The 15,068-nt window shown below is 50.5% G+C and overlaps 1 protein-coding gene across 2 annotated transcripts in view; it reads right to left on the bottom strand.

Annotated features, from left to right (window-relative positions):
* Nucleotides 1-1,518: 1,518 nt before the first annotated feature.
* The window catches only part of PRICKLE2 (prickle planar cell polarity protein 2), a 102,344-nt gene continuing 88,794 nt past the window's right edge, over nt 1,519-15,068 (bottom strand). For both annotated transcript variants that reach the window (XM_041466228.1, XM_041466237.1), the window contains 2 exons: nt 12,847-13,710; nt 1,519-2,585 (listed from right to left, as the gene is read on the bottom strand). In XM_041466228.1, the coding sequence (XP_041322162.1) occupies nt 1,717-2,585; nt 12,847-13,710 (1,733 nt within the window). In that variant the 3' untranslated portion in view covers nt 1,519-1,716. The remainder of the gene's footprint in view (nt 2,586-12,846; nt 13,711-15,068) is intronic.

The raw sequence follows: 15,068 nt of genomic DNA, 5'->3' as shown, positions 1-15,068 counted from the left end.
TACAAACAACAAAAAAAATTCCTAGCAATAGTCTGTGGTATGGAGACATCCATCTTCTAGATTTTTCTGCATCTGCTGCTTTGAGTAGGCATGGGGGTGTCCCTGTGTGTGCCCAGGGCTGCCAGTGCCATCCCTGCAGCGGGATCCACATTCCCAGGGTGCAGGGAGGGGCTGCCCCAAGGTGCAGGGACACCCTGAGGTGCCAGCAGCACATGGGGCGAGGGCAGTGCAGCTGCTTAAGCTCTCAGCCCTCCTGTGGCTCAAAGCCCAGCCTTATCTTAACCCCACAGGTGCTCTGGCACCAAGAGCCCCTTTTGCAAACTTGCTCCTTTATGGGAAGCACCGGGACAACCTGGCCTTGGCTTGCAGCTGGGATGGCAGAACCCCAATGGATTAAAGCACACAGAGAACAAACTCACATCCACCAGAATACAACACAGCTGAGCCCTATGCAGGGGCCCTCTGCCACGGCGAGGGGCTGGGCTGAGCCCCCCAGGGGACAGCCCTGGCCTCAGACAGCCCCAGAGGGGCCAGGGAATCTCGCCAGGCAGGAGGGGCCCATGGGGAGCAGTTTGCAGGTGTTCTCACATGTCGTAGGCAGGAGGCAATACTGAGACTTCCACTTGGTAATGAACAGCAGTTAACCCAGGAGACTAGAGCACCATAAGACAAGTCTATATTCAAAACAACGTCATGCTGACATCACACAATTGCACCATTTACACTTTATTTACTCCAAATAATAGTTCAATGTTTAGTAACTTCAGCGTTCTCTACAGAGGTGTGAAATTCCTTCTCCAGCTTTGGTAATTTACAATGTTGCAGACATTTGGTAGTTCTGGTCTTTCCTATTTAATAATAATAATAATAATAATAATTTTTTAAAAGGCCCTTTTGCAGCTGTCAGGGGTTCCTGTATCTGACTGATGGAGTGTACCTGCAAATCATAGGATTCAAAATGCCACTGAGGCTTGTCAAGATTTAATGAATCAAAAAACATTCTGTTTATTGGCCAGGACCAAAACAAATAAACAGAAAAAAAAAGGTTAAAACAAAAAAAACCCTCAAAACCAATAAAAACTCAGACTCTCACTGATAAACTTAAGTGATGATGAAATGGAAAGGGGGTTCCAAAGTACTGTTTGGTTAGCTCTGACTGAAAACAATTCTGAACGTGCATGCATTTTCCCAGTGACTCCTAAGATATAGAAATTCCTCTGATATTACAAAATACAAAAATATTTTCTCCAAACTCTCATTTACATCGCATTTACAACAATCATGGAAATAACTTAGGCTCCCACACTGTCCAAGAGACAAATCACCTACCAACATGGCTAATGGAAAACAAAACTGTGGTGGAAAGCAAAACCTACCAGCAAACTGATGCTGAGAGTCAACAGTGGCAACCAAAACGTACGGACAAACAGAGCTCAAGGGGGTGGCAGTATCTGGGAGAAGGAAGAGAAACTACTGGGTAAATATTACAGGCTAAAGTGAACTTTTAAAATTTTTATCTCCAAAGTAAGATGTGCAAAATATATTCACTGTGCCCAGGATTATGACTATTTATAGAAGCCGGTCTACAACCTTCTTAACAAATCCCTACTCTTCGGGCCTTTTTTTTTTGTTACAATAAAAGCACTTACATGATCTAAAACAGTGCAAGATCGTGAGTTAATTTACATTCTCCCAAGGTGCCTGGCAAGGATGCCATTAGGATATGATACAGTTCTTGCTCTTCTGTCTTTTCCGGCTGTGCAACTGTCCCCTGGCCCCCACCGTGGAAGACTTGGGCATGCTGTACGAGCCGTACTTGTGCAGCAGCTCCTCGCTGGTCACGTACCGGAGGCGGGCAGGCTGCGGAATGGGCTCCCCGAGGAAATAGCCCTCGTTGTCGGACTCCGAGGAGGAGGAGCAGGTGGAGCACCAGTCGTATTCGGCAAAGTAGGGCCCCCATCTCTCGCCCAAGTGGTTCTGCAAGGCAAGATCCGACACCGTCCGGGGACAGTGGCCGTAGACATCCCTGCAGGGACCCTGCTCCATCGTCTCCCTGCAGCTCCTCTGGTGCACGAACGGGTCGTAGTCGTCCCTGGCTCGGAGCGAGGGTCTCTCCTTGAGGCGGTAGCACTGCTCGCTGGCCAGGTGCAGGGCGTTGTCGGAGCGGGAGCGCCGGGAGCGCCGGGGCCGGTGCGGGCGGTAGTGCCGGTCGTCGTCGCGGAGCACGGTTCTGCGGCGCGTGCGCTCGCTCATGGGGGTGTGCCTCGGGATCTCCTGCGCCCCCAGCTTGCCCCCGGGCACCCCGCTGCCGTAGTCGAAGCTCTGGTGCATCCGCCCGTGCGCCGGCCGCTCTTGGTAGCCCAGGGGGCTGGCGAGGTCGTGCAGGGTGGGCTCCATGTCCTGGTACTGCTGCACCGACAGCAGGCTGCGCACGGACTCGGCGCTGCGGAACTGCATGGAGGAGTTCAGGGTGCCCATGTTGCTCATCTTCTCCGAGACGTTCATGCCCGAGTCTTTGCTCAGGTCAGGCATGGAGAACCTGGAGAGGTGCTCCTGGCGCTTGGCTCCGCCGTCTGCTGAGAGGCCTTTGCAGGAAAAGGGTAAAGGGAAAAAAAAAAAAAAAAAAATTAAGAAAGAGAATTTTCTGTCAGCCAAGATGCAGGGTGGAGGCTGGTTTTGGTCCAAGACTTTTGCTTTAAAAAGTAACTCAATGGTATTGATCCTGTCCTGAAGAGCCCTTTTTAAGAAGAGAGAAGAGGACTTTAATTTTTTTTTTAAAGAGCAGGCAGTTCCTCCTTTGGGGAAATCACACCAATTTAAGGTGTTTTGAGTTGGACTCCAAGCTGCTTTTCACGACTTCCTTTCCCATATGTCTACACTGTCTGCGACTTGATAGGAATAACCAACGATGCCAGGGAGAAATCATGCATCAGAGGTAACCTGAGGCCTCCTGCACGCCGAGCTAACTAGGGTGCCATGATCCAGCACTCACACCTTCTGCAATGACAACACATTTTGGAGGACTAAACAATGTCAGTGGCAGATGAAAACATGGCCACTGAGTTAATTCAGGGCTGTCACTATGCTGCACCTCACAGGCCCCCTGAATGACACCCGTGCAGAGACCAAAGCTGCAGTTGGGTTTCCCAGGAAGCAAGGAAACACCCGAGCACCAGAGGGTCTGCTGGAGCTTCCTGTGAGCAGCAGGACAATGGGATGGCCAGACTATCCCTGCAGATATCCAGGGAGTTGTGCATGGGCAGGAGCCAGAAACGTGAGCTCCACCTTGATGGGCTGCCCTGCTTGGGAAGGTGACCCATTAGACCTCTCCAATGTGCCAACGAGCCCTGAGCTCCTGCAAGGTGCTTTCCTTCAGCCCAGGAAGCCTTCACCTGGCAGAAGGGAAGAAGTGGGGTGTCTGCTCAGCACCTGCCTGTCAACAAGAAACTCAATGCACCCCACGGTGCCCTAGTCCTTAGCCTGTTTCATGGGTATTTCCTGACTATTTTCTGGCTATTCCTGTTGGCTTGACAACTGGCAGCAGTCACTGGTTGCATTGCAAGCTCAGGACAAGATGTTTCGCAAGTTATTTCAAAGAAAGCCCGTTCCACCCCAAATCAAACGTGGAATGTTTGCTTTGGCACCCTTCTCCCCGTCCCTCTCCGACAACATCGTGGTGCAGACCCAACACAGCACCGTCAGCAGAATTTCCAACATGACACACAGCCTTTATGCAATCACCAACAACTTATGACTTTGTAAATTAATTATAAAAAATAACAACCCAGCCCACAATTGAAGAATAAAGCCTTTTTTCCCCTTAACAAAAGCTGTTTGCATTTCATCAAGAGCTCGGCTCCTTTCACATTAGCTGCTGCTGCTAAACCTGAACAAGAACAAGGGTTGCTGTCACTAACCCCATTCAAGAGCTGCTTGAGGGTTTCCTTGGGCTCGGCCTTGAAAAGATCAACAGATCCTGCAAAGCTGGGCAGAGTTTTCCAAATCCTGCTTTTGGTGATATCAGGCAGAGCTTTAGTCATTTCTGGCCCTCACAGGGTTTGGATTTGCTCCCTGAGTCCCAGCTTCTTTGTTTTTCTGTTGTTAATGGGGATGGTTTTGGAGTTTATGATTACAGAGGAAGGTAAAGTGAAGGATCCCTGAACACCACAGGAAGGGGGAGAGGCTGGGTTAAAAAGAAGGGAAAGCCACACTTTTTTTTTAAAAGGACACACTTTTCAAGTCAACTTCATGCTTTCTTTTTTCCTCCCTAAGTCACACTGACTTTGAGGGAGCAAGCTCAACCCCACCCACTGCCCTTCCTGTCCCCTTTGAAGACCTGTCCCCCCACACTCCACACTCCCATCATGTTTCTCCTCCTCGCTGGAGCTGCAATTTTCTGCCTGTGAACCCAGCAGAGGTATCTGTCACAACAGGCACTGCTCCCCATGTCCCTCCTGTGCCACTGTGGAGGATTCCAGCAGCCCCAGGGGAGGGAAAAGCAACTTGGGAACATGCACAAAGACTTCCTGAAAAGCCGGAGCAACAGCGGGACTGCCGGCAGAGCTGATCACAATGAGAATCTTGGCTGTTGACAGCCCAATGTGGCCTTAATCACATCTGTCACACAATAGCTGACACCAAGGAAAATGAGCCCTCGGTGACATTTATGCAGCACTTCATTAAGGAAGCCGCTGCAGCTCCGCAAGAAGAACGAGCAACAGCAGCGCCGTGCACAAACACAGCTCCAGCACCACAGGATGCTTCTGTGCCATCAGCACATTGATTCTGGCAGCACCATTAAAAAGGGGCTGACCTTGCCTCACTCACAGGGGTGTGGTGTGAGCTGGTGCTTTGCTCCCAGCTCCAGCCACATCAGATGGTACCCGTGGGTCTCAGCTGCCCCTCACTGCCATCTCCCTCCTGTGCTCCTGCATCCAGCAAGAACAGAACGAGTGTCTGGGCACAAGCACTGGAGACATGGCAAGAGTGAAACAGTATTTTTGAATTAAACAAGACATATCTGCGTCCTTCACATCACAGAGAGGAATGATGTGGCCAAGATCAAGCAGGACGACCAGGAGGGAAACCTGTTTCATTTTGTGTGGAGTAAATCAAGCTGTGATAAGCAAGGTGCTCCAGCTCGGGAAGGGCAAAGCCAGAGCTTCACTGGTTAAGTTTGTGCAGGACAGGGGTCTGCAGCCCCTCACACACCTCCAGCAGACAACCATGAGTGCTTTAGTCTCTTCCCCTTAGAAGGCAGCACGGGGCAGTGAGTTCAGACAAGGATCCTGTGACCACGTGAATGGCTCATGCTCGGAGTGTGAGGTTTAATCAGTCATGGGGATGTTTCTGGCTGATCATTCAGACAGCTTGATTATAATTAAGCACAAACATTCTGAGATCTTGATTTGCTGTGGAAATGCTGATTGTAAGAGGAATCCAGCACTGAACATGTCCATCACTGTTGCCAGCACACAGAACTCAGGGTGTGATGGAGCCTGTGCTCAGGAGGCTCCGATGCAAAGCCAGTCCGACATTCAGTGGCTTCATATCTCCATGTGACAGAGTAGAAAAGGCTCTATGCTGAGGGCAAAATGTGTCTTTCCAGGTAGGCTGGGCAGGCTGCACATGCACAAGCCTTTTCTTTTGGGAGCCATACTTGGAAGTGACCGAGCAAGCCGTGCAGCTGGGACAGAGAAACTTTATTTTATCTCCTCAGGGTGACAGCGAAGGATTTATTCCACTTGCTCAGGAGCAAAGCTCTGCTTTTCCAGCTGAAGGCACTGAGAGCTCTGCATGTGCCCACAGCAGGTTACAGGTCCAGGATGCAATTTACAATCCTTGCAGAACACAAAGGTGTCTCCAGGCTGAATTTGACATTTATGCCAAGGCATCATGAGCAGGGCTAGGCCCAGATTAGTCTTTCTAAGGTCTCAAAATGTCCCTCTCTATGGCTCTCTGTGGAGTCACAAGACCTCAGGAGGCATAGTGGGAGCAAGCCAAGAGTGCTCCAGTCTGACCGCAGTGAGATCAGGGGATAGCAATAACCATTTGTCAAAAAAAATTTCATCTAGAAAACATGACCTGGGAATAAAGTTTTAAAGAGCAGAGGTTGTTTAGTCTAGAGCAGAGAAAGCTGAAGGGGATATAGTAACAACCTTCAAAGGCAGAAAAAAATGCTTGCAAAGAGGAGGGAACACATTATTCTCCAGGTCTGCTGACTCCTGCAATGAAAGTTTTAGATTGGAGAAGAAGAAAACTCTTGCTGTGTAATCACAGCAGAGGGTGACTGGGGCAGGCTCTGGCACTGGAGGGTTTCCCTGGCACCCAAAGGCAGTGGGTGCCCAGGCACATGCAGGCTGTCTCCAGATTCCCACTCCCACACTGCCCTGGATGGGGCGAAGGTGGCACCAACCCTCGTGTCCTGAGGTCATTTGCCATTCCAGAGCTACACCCATCCATGAGCTGCCAGTATTTACGTGCTGCTGTTGCAGCTCCTGCTTAATGAAATGTTTCATCTGGGAACACAGCTAATAACCCAAGAGAGCTGCAGTCTGGAAGAGCACACGAGGTGAGACCCCACCATGCAGCCCTGACTTTCTCCTAATGAAGAAATGTGAGATTCTGTTTCCCAAGGCCATCCAAGGGAGCAGGAGCCCTGCTCTGGCCCGTGGTGTGGGGTGGTTGTTACCACATCACCAGGACCATTCCAAGGGTGCAAACCCAGGTATAACATGCTGACTCCACCAAAATTTACTTCTGCATGATGACACTGTTGGCTGCCCCAGAGGCTCACGCACTGGAGGAGATGTCACTGCTGCCTCCAGCACGGTGCTTCGGCCAGTGGCTGTCCTGGAGCCAGACTGGTGCCAGCACCACAGCACACACAGACACAGCAGGTTTTTCTGCTGCTGCTCTCCACTGCATGGGGCTGCCAGGCTCAATATTTCACCCAGGAGCCATGGAAACACAGGCTCTCCCAATGAGCACAAGGGAAAGCTGCAGCTTGGCTGTGGGTGCTCGATATAGAAGTGGAGCTAGCTGCAGCACCAAGAACACCAAGCAGCTCTCTGGTTAACATTCAGGCTCACTAAGAACACCCTGTACCATCCCCTCTGAAGTCTGTCCCCACCCCTCCTGAGAACCATGTTTATCCCATAAACACTGCCAAGGGAATTAACACCCGAATAAGCAAAGCCACAGCACAAAGTCACCCCAGGAGAACATCACCTCTACAGCCTCGCCACAACAAAGCACTCGGAGTGCTTCAGTCCCACTGTGTGCTTTGGTAAACAGGGGCTGCAAGTTGCATTATGAATTATTAAAGCACTCAGCAAATGACAGCAGAGAGGCCCCAGAGAACGTGTGGGCTGGGTGTGAGGCTGGGAATGGAGCCCCCATGAGGAGAAGCAGCTCCGAGCCCCCATTTAATCAAACTCCCTGTGAAGCTGTGCTAACACGGGGTGAGCCAGCATCCCACTGCAGGAGGGCACCAGCCAGGGAATGCAAAATATCCTGACATAGGATATTGCAAACAACTAGGGCTATGCTGACGCTTGCTTCTTGCCTTAACATTTATCACAGCAGACACACACATCTGTGCATCACAGCTCTCACCACAGAGCCCCACAGAGGCGCCTGCCAGCACCAAAACCCAGCACCCAGCCCTGACAGCCAATGTTTAAATGCAGCTACAGATGCACAGGAGGATACAGCACAGGGTCTCTTGTGTCCAGCCCCCTGTGCCAGAGCCTTCTCTCTCACACAGCATCAGGCATCCTCACCATCCCTCAAACAGGGTTTATTTCAAGGTCAGTCTATAGAACTAAAAAGAAATTTAAGAAGAAAACAGCCTGCACAGAGCTTTGTTTATAGCTCAGCCCTGTCTCACTTCTGAACGACCTCAGGGCATGCAGAAATAAAGCAGAACCTTCATGTAACTGGAAATCATGGAAAATAAACAATCTGGGGGAAAGCACAGGCCCCACCAAGTGGGTCACAGTCCCACCAGCCACCCATGGTATGTCCCCATGTGTGACCCATGGATGTCATTTGGTATTTCCCACCCAATGAGTCCTTTCCTTGGTGGAAGAAGTCTCTTGCTGCTTAGAAAAGAGTTGGATTTTAACCTGGAAGCCCCCATATAGCTCCTTTATCAGCACTCCCATCTCCTGCACCCTCCCCAGCTGATGGCCAACAAGCCATGTTGGGGATGATGCTTCCCCCAAGAACATCTTCCAGAGTCCACTTTGGTTGTCCCTCTGGTTTGCGTTACCCCACCTGCACTGTCCATGTGTGACACTGAAGGGGTGAAGACATGCAAGAGGTTGGCCCCACAGCAGGCACACCAAACCTCCCACTGTTGAGTGGCAAAAGGTAAGTGAGGGGGAGAAGAAATATTCCTGACAGTTTTACAGTGGTTTGGCACTGGGCCTTTGGGGTGGAAAACCTTTATCTTCACACTGGTTTTGAAATTATCTGTTTTGGATTAGGAAATGTTATACCTGTGCCTCAAAATTGCAAGAATTCCCCCCAGGGGAAGATCTTCCAGCTTGGAAGCACTTTTGTGCTGGCTGTGTCTGGGAGAAAGAGAGTGATAAGAACATGGTGGAGAGCTGGGAGCTCCTTTTTTTCACAGAAAAACTCAGGAACAGCCAATGTGTCACTTTCTGCACTGCCTAACTCAGCTGGAGCACTTGGGGCAGCCACCCTCTCCAGCCCAGGGGAGAGAGGAGCACATGGGGAGGGAGATCAGCATCCAGACCCCTCACTGCCATCCCTGAGCACGTTCAGGAGCTGCTCCCAAGCCCCCAGTGCAGGAGAGGCTGGGTTAATTAATGTCTCTCCAGAAAATACCACCCTGGCCCTTAGTCAGGGCTTGTTCTTACCCTCACCTGCCCTGCAGCTTTTAGCTCCTCTGCAGGCAGAGGAAGAAAAGGGACTGGAGACAGATGACGCTGTTCTGTCACTCTGCACTCAGACGTGCAGGGATCAGCCCTGTTCTCTCTGCTTTCTGGTTATATCACACTTGTCTAGTCCTGGAAAAATAAACTATTTGGGGCCTTTGGGCATCACACAACACATGATGACAAGCACAGTGTGTGCCATACAAACGAAATCACATTCCACCCTGTAACAGCACCAGTTTAACATATTTTTAAACTAGATTTATGCCTGTGACAGATGTTCCCCTCACCCAAACTCATTTTCTCAAGGAATCCTTAAAATCTGTTTCTCCTTTAGCACGCAGCAGTGTCAGCATTCAACATGACTTTTACCTCCAAAAGGCTCCTGCTCTCTGTAAGCAGCACACAAAGGGACTGTTCCCAGAGAACAACATTTAGCCTGCAGGTACTGTCTTAAATGGGCTATTTGACCAGCTGTCGTTTTGTTGAAATAACTGCTTAGAATCAGCAGAGCTCAGCTCCTGATTTCCAATTCCACTGCCAGGCACATGCAGCAACTGCAAAACCTTTCTGGAAGGAAACACAAACAGAGAGAGCAGGACTGATGGGCCAAGTATCTTTTGGGAAGTGATTAACCTCTGGTAGGATCAGGCTTCTCATCATGAGCAAACCTGCCTAAGACGGACAAATTGCATCTTAGTATTGTCCCAATTGTTTAATGCAGGGAGCTACAAGGCAAACATTGCTACAGGATCCACTGGTTTTTGTTCTTGTTACTGCCATTAAAAAAACAAACAACCCAAAACCCCCAAAAGTAGACAAAGGAAGCACAATATAAAAGATAATATAAAAGAAAATCAGCAAAAATGAGCTCTCTCTTAGAAAACAGGCTGAGAAATGTTGTTTCCTTTTTGCTTCTCCATCTAATGGCCATGTAGTGCAGGAGGATACAGTCTAAGAAGCTGTAGCAGACTGGAGTCTGTTGCAGCCTTCAGCTGATGGCAGAATAGGGTTTTTCAAATAAAAACATGGAAGGGAAGGAGAGATGCCCTCCACCAGCAGGAGACACTGCCCTTTGCCACTGGATGTGCTTAAATCCCATCAGCATTTGTGGCAATTACACAAGCACAAACCAGAGGACAGCAGAGACACTCCCACCTAATTCCAACCCCAACACAGAGCACAAGCAGGGTCACAGCCACCTCTGCCACTGACATGCCTGCCGTTGCACACTGCCCATGGTGACAGCAGAGCACAGCCCAGCACTGTAAGGGCACGTGCCCAGGATTAACAGCGTGTCTCACCTCTTTACTAACCCGTGGGGAATTGGCTTTAAAGCGATTAAATAGAGCCTTTTGGTAAGGCAGAAACCTGGGGTCTTGCAGGAGATTGGGGTCATGTAGATCTTGACCCACACAATGGCTGACCCTGAAATATTACAGGGAGCAACATCTGCTCACGGCAGGCAGCCTTCCGGCCAAAGGCCAGGGATTAGTGCTGCACAGCCCTGAGTTATCTGCATTGCTGACTGTCTCTGCTTAATTAGCAGTTCACTCGTAGCAGAAACATCACAGCAAAATCCGCTGCCAGGGAGGTACCAGCTTTTAACATGTGCTCTCCAGGTCAGGGACTGTTTGCCCTTCAGCTCCTTGTAAAAAACAGACTGTTTTCAGTGATGCCATAAAACCTTAGATGGATGCGGTGTTAATTATTTCAAAGTGAAAGGTGGAGCAACTCTGCAGCACTGGTAGCTCAAAGGGACTTTGTATGTGGATGCCTGGGAGGTTCTGGCAAAGCAGGACTGGAGGATGCAGGTTGGAGGACATGGGGTGAGCCAGACCCCCATGCTGGGGCTGGGGGGAGCTCTGGCTGTGGCGTGATCAGCCACAGCAGGGAGTGCAGGGATGGGAAAAGGCAGGCAGCAGGGTGCTGTGCCCTGACATCACTTGACCAAAAACCTGCTCTCTCACAGACCTCATCCAGGTCACCAAATCTCCCTGTACTCAAAACACTGCCAATTAAATGGGATGATAATTGTGCCCTCCATAATTGCAGACATGGCCCTGGGGGAGCTGCCTGTTGCTGCTGCAGTGCCCCTAGCTCAGCTGAGCCAGCTCCCAGAGCAAGGAAAATTATTAGAACCTTACACATTAATAAAAATATTATCACCTCACTCTGCAGAGGAACTATGAACACTCACTGCAAGCCCCATCACGCTGAGCATCTGCTCCAGAAAGCTGGAACACAGCAAGCCATTAAGGCAGTCACTGCCCCTGAGGAAACTCAGACTCTGGCTCTGTATGGTGGACAGATGCCTTTGGGAGGTCTCCCTCCCAGCATTTTAAAAAGGCGTTTCTAAAATGAAAGGCAGAATGTTTTTCACTGTGATATGGAAGCCTTGCCATATTTTCTGTGTCTTGACCTATATCCCCAATAATATGTTACACTTCAGCTCCAAAGCATGCAACAACCTCTCTACTGCTCAGGGATTGCTCATCCAAGCTTGGTGTTGCTCAAGACTCTTTGTACTTATGGGGTTTACACAACAAGTTTTCAGGAACACAAAAGGCTTTGGAAATGTGGAGCTTTGTTAGGGAAACCCTGTTTTGGAGAGCAATTCCCAATTCCCTTGCCATTTCACATCTATTTTTCCTCTGTGTATATCTGAGACTGTGTAAGCAAAGCCCTTCCCAGCTCATTAGCTTCTCCTCTCCCCCACCCACCCCCATTTTTCCTCTTGCTGGATAGGGAGATCCTGGCTGAAACAGAGATCATTTCACATCTTGGCACAGGGCTGGCAGCTTCCCTAAACAAACACACCAAACCCCAGATGAGGAGGCACGGGCATAGCAGAACAAACCTGTCCACCCAGGCAGGGCAGAGCCCAGAACTGGGATTCTGGGGGGCTCAGCTCCCTGTGGGCAATCCTCACCACCCACTGCCAGCAACCTGTGGGGGATCCTCAGGACCAGGCACAAACACCCCACAGGCCCCTCCCTGCCAGCAATAAGGCAGAAGGGCTCCATGTTGCAGGGGGTCAGATGCAGGACCTGCCCAGATCTAAGCAATGATTGGCTGGAACAGGGAGAAGCCAGGGGAGCCGCAAAGAAAAAAGCAAGGCAGCTTCTCTGGTGAGCAAACCAGGCTCAGAATTATTACAAAACTACTCTTTTCTGAGCAGTTTTGTGCTGAGGGACGTGGGAGCTGTGGTGGGCGAGCAGAAGCAGAGCAGGCTGCAGGAAGGACAGAGCCTGCCCAGCGCCAGCTGCAGACCAGAGCCGCACACAGACACGTCCGTGCACACACACACCCATCCCTGCAGCCACGAGTGAAACCCAAACATGTTTAGGGTGAGAGGACTGAGAAATATGACCCTGGGATGTGCTCGTGAGAAACAAGCTCAGCCTGATGGGACGAGCATCTTGCCTGTCTTTACCCTGCAGTTTCTACCAAGGGGCTGGGGAAGAGGAATTAAAGAGTTGCGCATAGAGGGGGAGGAATTTCTTTTAACTAGTCACGTGCTTGAGGACTGCATAACATTCAAAAGGGGTTAACTGGGCCTATTTCAAGGCATTTAAAAATATTTTCAGCCTGCAAGGGCAGCTGACAGCAGTCCTTCAAGTACTGAAATCTGGAATCTGCCTCTTCGTTAGCAGTTGGCCTTGATTTTCCCCCTCTCTTCACAAAAGGGAGCATTAAAGAGTTTGAAAACATTTGTTTTGATCTGCACAGAAAGGCCAGCCATCTATAAAGCTCTGCATTTGGTAAACAAGAAAGCAAATGGAAAGGAACTGTCAGGCTTGTCAGGACCTGGCAGATAAGCCTGTGTCACTGAGGCTTGGTTACCCTCATATTGGGAAGACACCAGAACACAAGGGATTCAGTTGCATGGAGGGTGTGCCAGGGTGGTCTCCAGGTGGCAGGAGCAGGGGTGACATACCTGTAGCATTGGAGAGTGCCAGGGACTCCATGGAGCCCCGGGGAGTCTGCTCGGTGGGCGTCAGGTCCTCTGTGAACTTGAGGGCATTGATGGGGTGACGGGTGCGGCACTGTGATGCTGGCATCCCACCCTCCTCTTCCTCTTCATACTTGGGGACTTTGACACTTCCTCTGGTCTCTGGGAAGCTCTGGTTGGACATGTCACTGTAGCTCTCCTGCGAGCGGAGCCTCCCTGAGTAGTAGTCTTCTCTGCAGTCCTGGATGAAGCTGCCACCGTGGCTCTTCATGGCCAGCGAGGAGCTCCTCTTTTGGTTGCTGAAGTGTTTTGCCCATAAATCCGACTGCGAGCCTGGGACCTGGGTGGGGTTATAGGAGGTTCTTATGTTGCACTGGCTGAGAAGCTGCAAGGGGGTTTGAGACTGGCTTTGCTCCATTTTGCCCCCATAGTGATAGAGCTCATCCCGGCTCCTCCACAGGTGGTCCCTGTTGAGGCTGGGTGTCTGGCTGGCCAGGCTCAGCAGATCCATCTGCAGGGACAGCGGGTCCACGTCGGTGGAGAGGCGGTTGGAGGTGACCTGCAGCTGGTTGCAGGGGCTGCGTGCCCCCTCCTCGCCCTTCCCCTTGTTCTTGCCGATCTTGGCGCTGCGGCGCGATTCCTTGGCTCGCGCGCTCTGGAAAGCCGAGTCGGAAGAGTCGGAGCCATTGGGGTCATCACCAATGCTGCAGGCCCTGGAGCAGAAGATCTGCCCCTGCTTGGGCAGGAAGGGCCGTCCCAGCAGCGACTTCTTGCACTGGGCGCAGCAGAAGCAGGTCTCGGTGGCGTGCCAGTGCTGGCCGTCGTACGTCATCTGGCCCTGGTCAATACCTGGAGGGAGAGGATCACAGTGTCAGGGTCATTTAGCACTGCACCATTAACACCTGCATCAAGGCCAGGCAGGGTCGGCTTCTGAGCAATCTGGTCTAGTGGAAAGCGTCCCTGCTGGTGGTGGTGGCTGGAATGAGATGACCTTTAAGGTCCCTTAGGAGTGACATGCACTCAGCCTCACTCTTGAGAGCCCTTTTTCAGGATTTCTCCAATGCATGAAGTTAATCTCATTTTTAATTCCTCCCAATTCTAATTCCAGGCCTTTGCTTGGGAGTTACTCAGTGTTGGGAAAGGCAGCAGAACCATGCCTCAAGCTATTTTGTATTAAACGGGGATATTTCCGATCATAAAGCAAAGGAATGCAAGAAGTTCTCCATAAAGTCCTTGAAGTAAAAGCAATATGCTGCTTATTAAAAAAAAAAAAAAAGCCTCCAGCTAAACCATAATGAGGAATTTGTTCTGCCTTAGTTAAGTATGTAACAGAACAGATGACAACCCTGTCCCTTGCTGCTACTGTGGTCCCATCCTAACTTTATTTTGGCTTCAAAAGAGCTGGCCCCAGGGGCTGAGCACACATCCTTGCCTTGCACCCAGCCACATTTCCTGGGTTGCTTCACCAGGCCCCACTTGGGTTCAGAAAAAGAATTTACACAGACAGCCAGCCAAACCCCTGGGAGCAACATCTGCACAGTGCTCTCAGTCAGAGCCGTGAGCAAAGCTCCAGAGGTTTCAGTTATGACATTTGCACGCTTGTTTAAGCTGCTGTTCCTGGCCAAAGCCCTTGCTGCCCCCGTTCCCTGAGAAACTGCCACGCACGGTGTGGGCTGGCTGGCACGGCGGGTGCTACACCACATGTGCACAGCACGTGCCTGCTCACCCGCTGTGGGGCCAAGTGCTGCCAGGTAACTTATAAATGAACACCGTGTTAATGGTCTGGTTTATTCCAAGCTAAATTAGGTTTAGTATAATAGGTTTTTTCCTCCCCTTATAGTGAGCAAAATGCTTTTATACAGATGGGAGTGCTATACTGTGGGCAAAAGAGAGACAAGATGGTGGGTGGGATTTAATCAGCTCCTTTTCCACTGCCCAAAGCCATTTTGCAGAGGAAGGAGTGCAGCCTCCATACTCCATCCTCACCTACCCAACCCAAGCCTTACAAGGCTTCATCACATGCTTACCTCTGATTTATGCAGCTTGTTGGCACAGTGCTCAGTTTACTACTATGAGAGACCTGCAGCAAAATGGTTGCAGTCCCTCCTTTGCTAGAAATGTGCAAATATCCACCAAACCAGACAATTTACCCTGAAAACCTGACAGTCAGCAGTCTCCAGCGGGCCAGCTGGAGTGAAGGACAGCAG

The sequence above is a fragment of the Pyrgilauda ruficollis genome, unplaced genomic scaffold (genome assembly GCF_017590135.1).
Source record: "Pyrgilauda ruficollis isolate IOZ18807 unplaced genomic scaffold, ASM1759013v1 scaffold10, whole genome shotgun sequence".
In the NCBI taxonomy this organism is placed as follows: Eukaryota; Metazoa; Chordata; class Aves; order Passeriformes; family Passeridae; genus Pyrgilauda; species Pyrgilauda ruficollis.
Note: the sequence above shows the minus strand (reverse complement) of the source record. Positions and strands in the feature narration are given on the sequence as shown.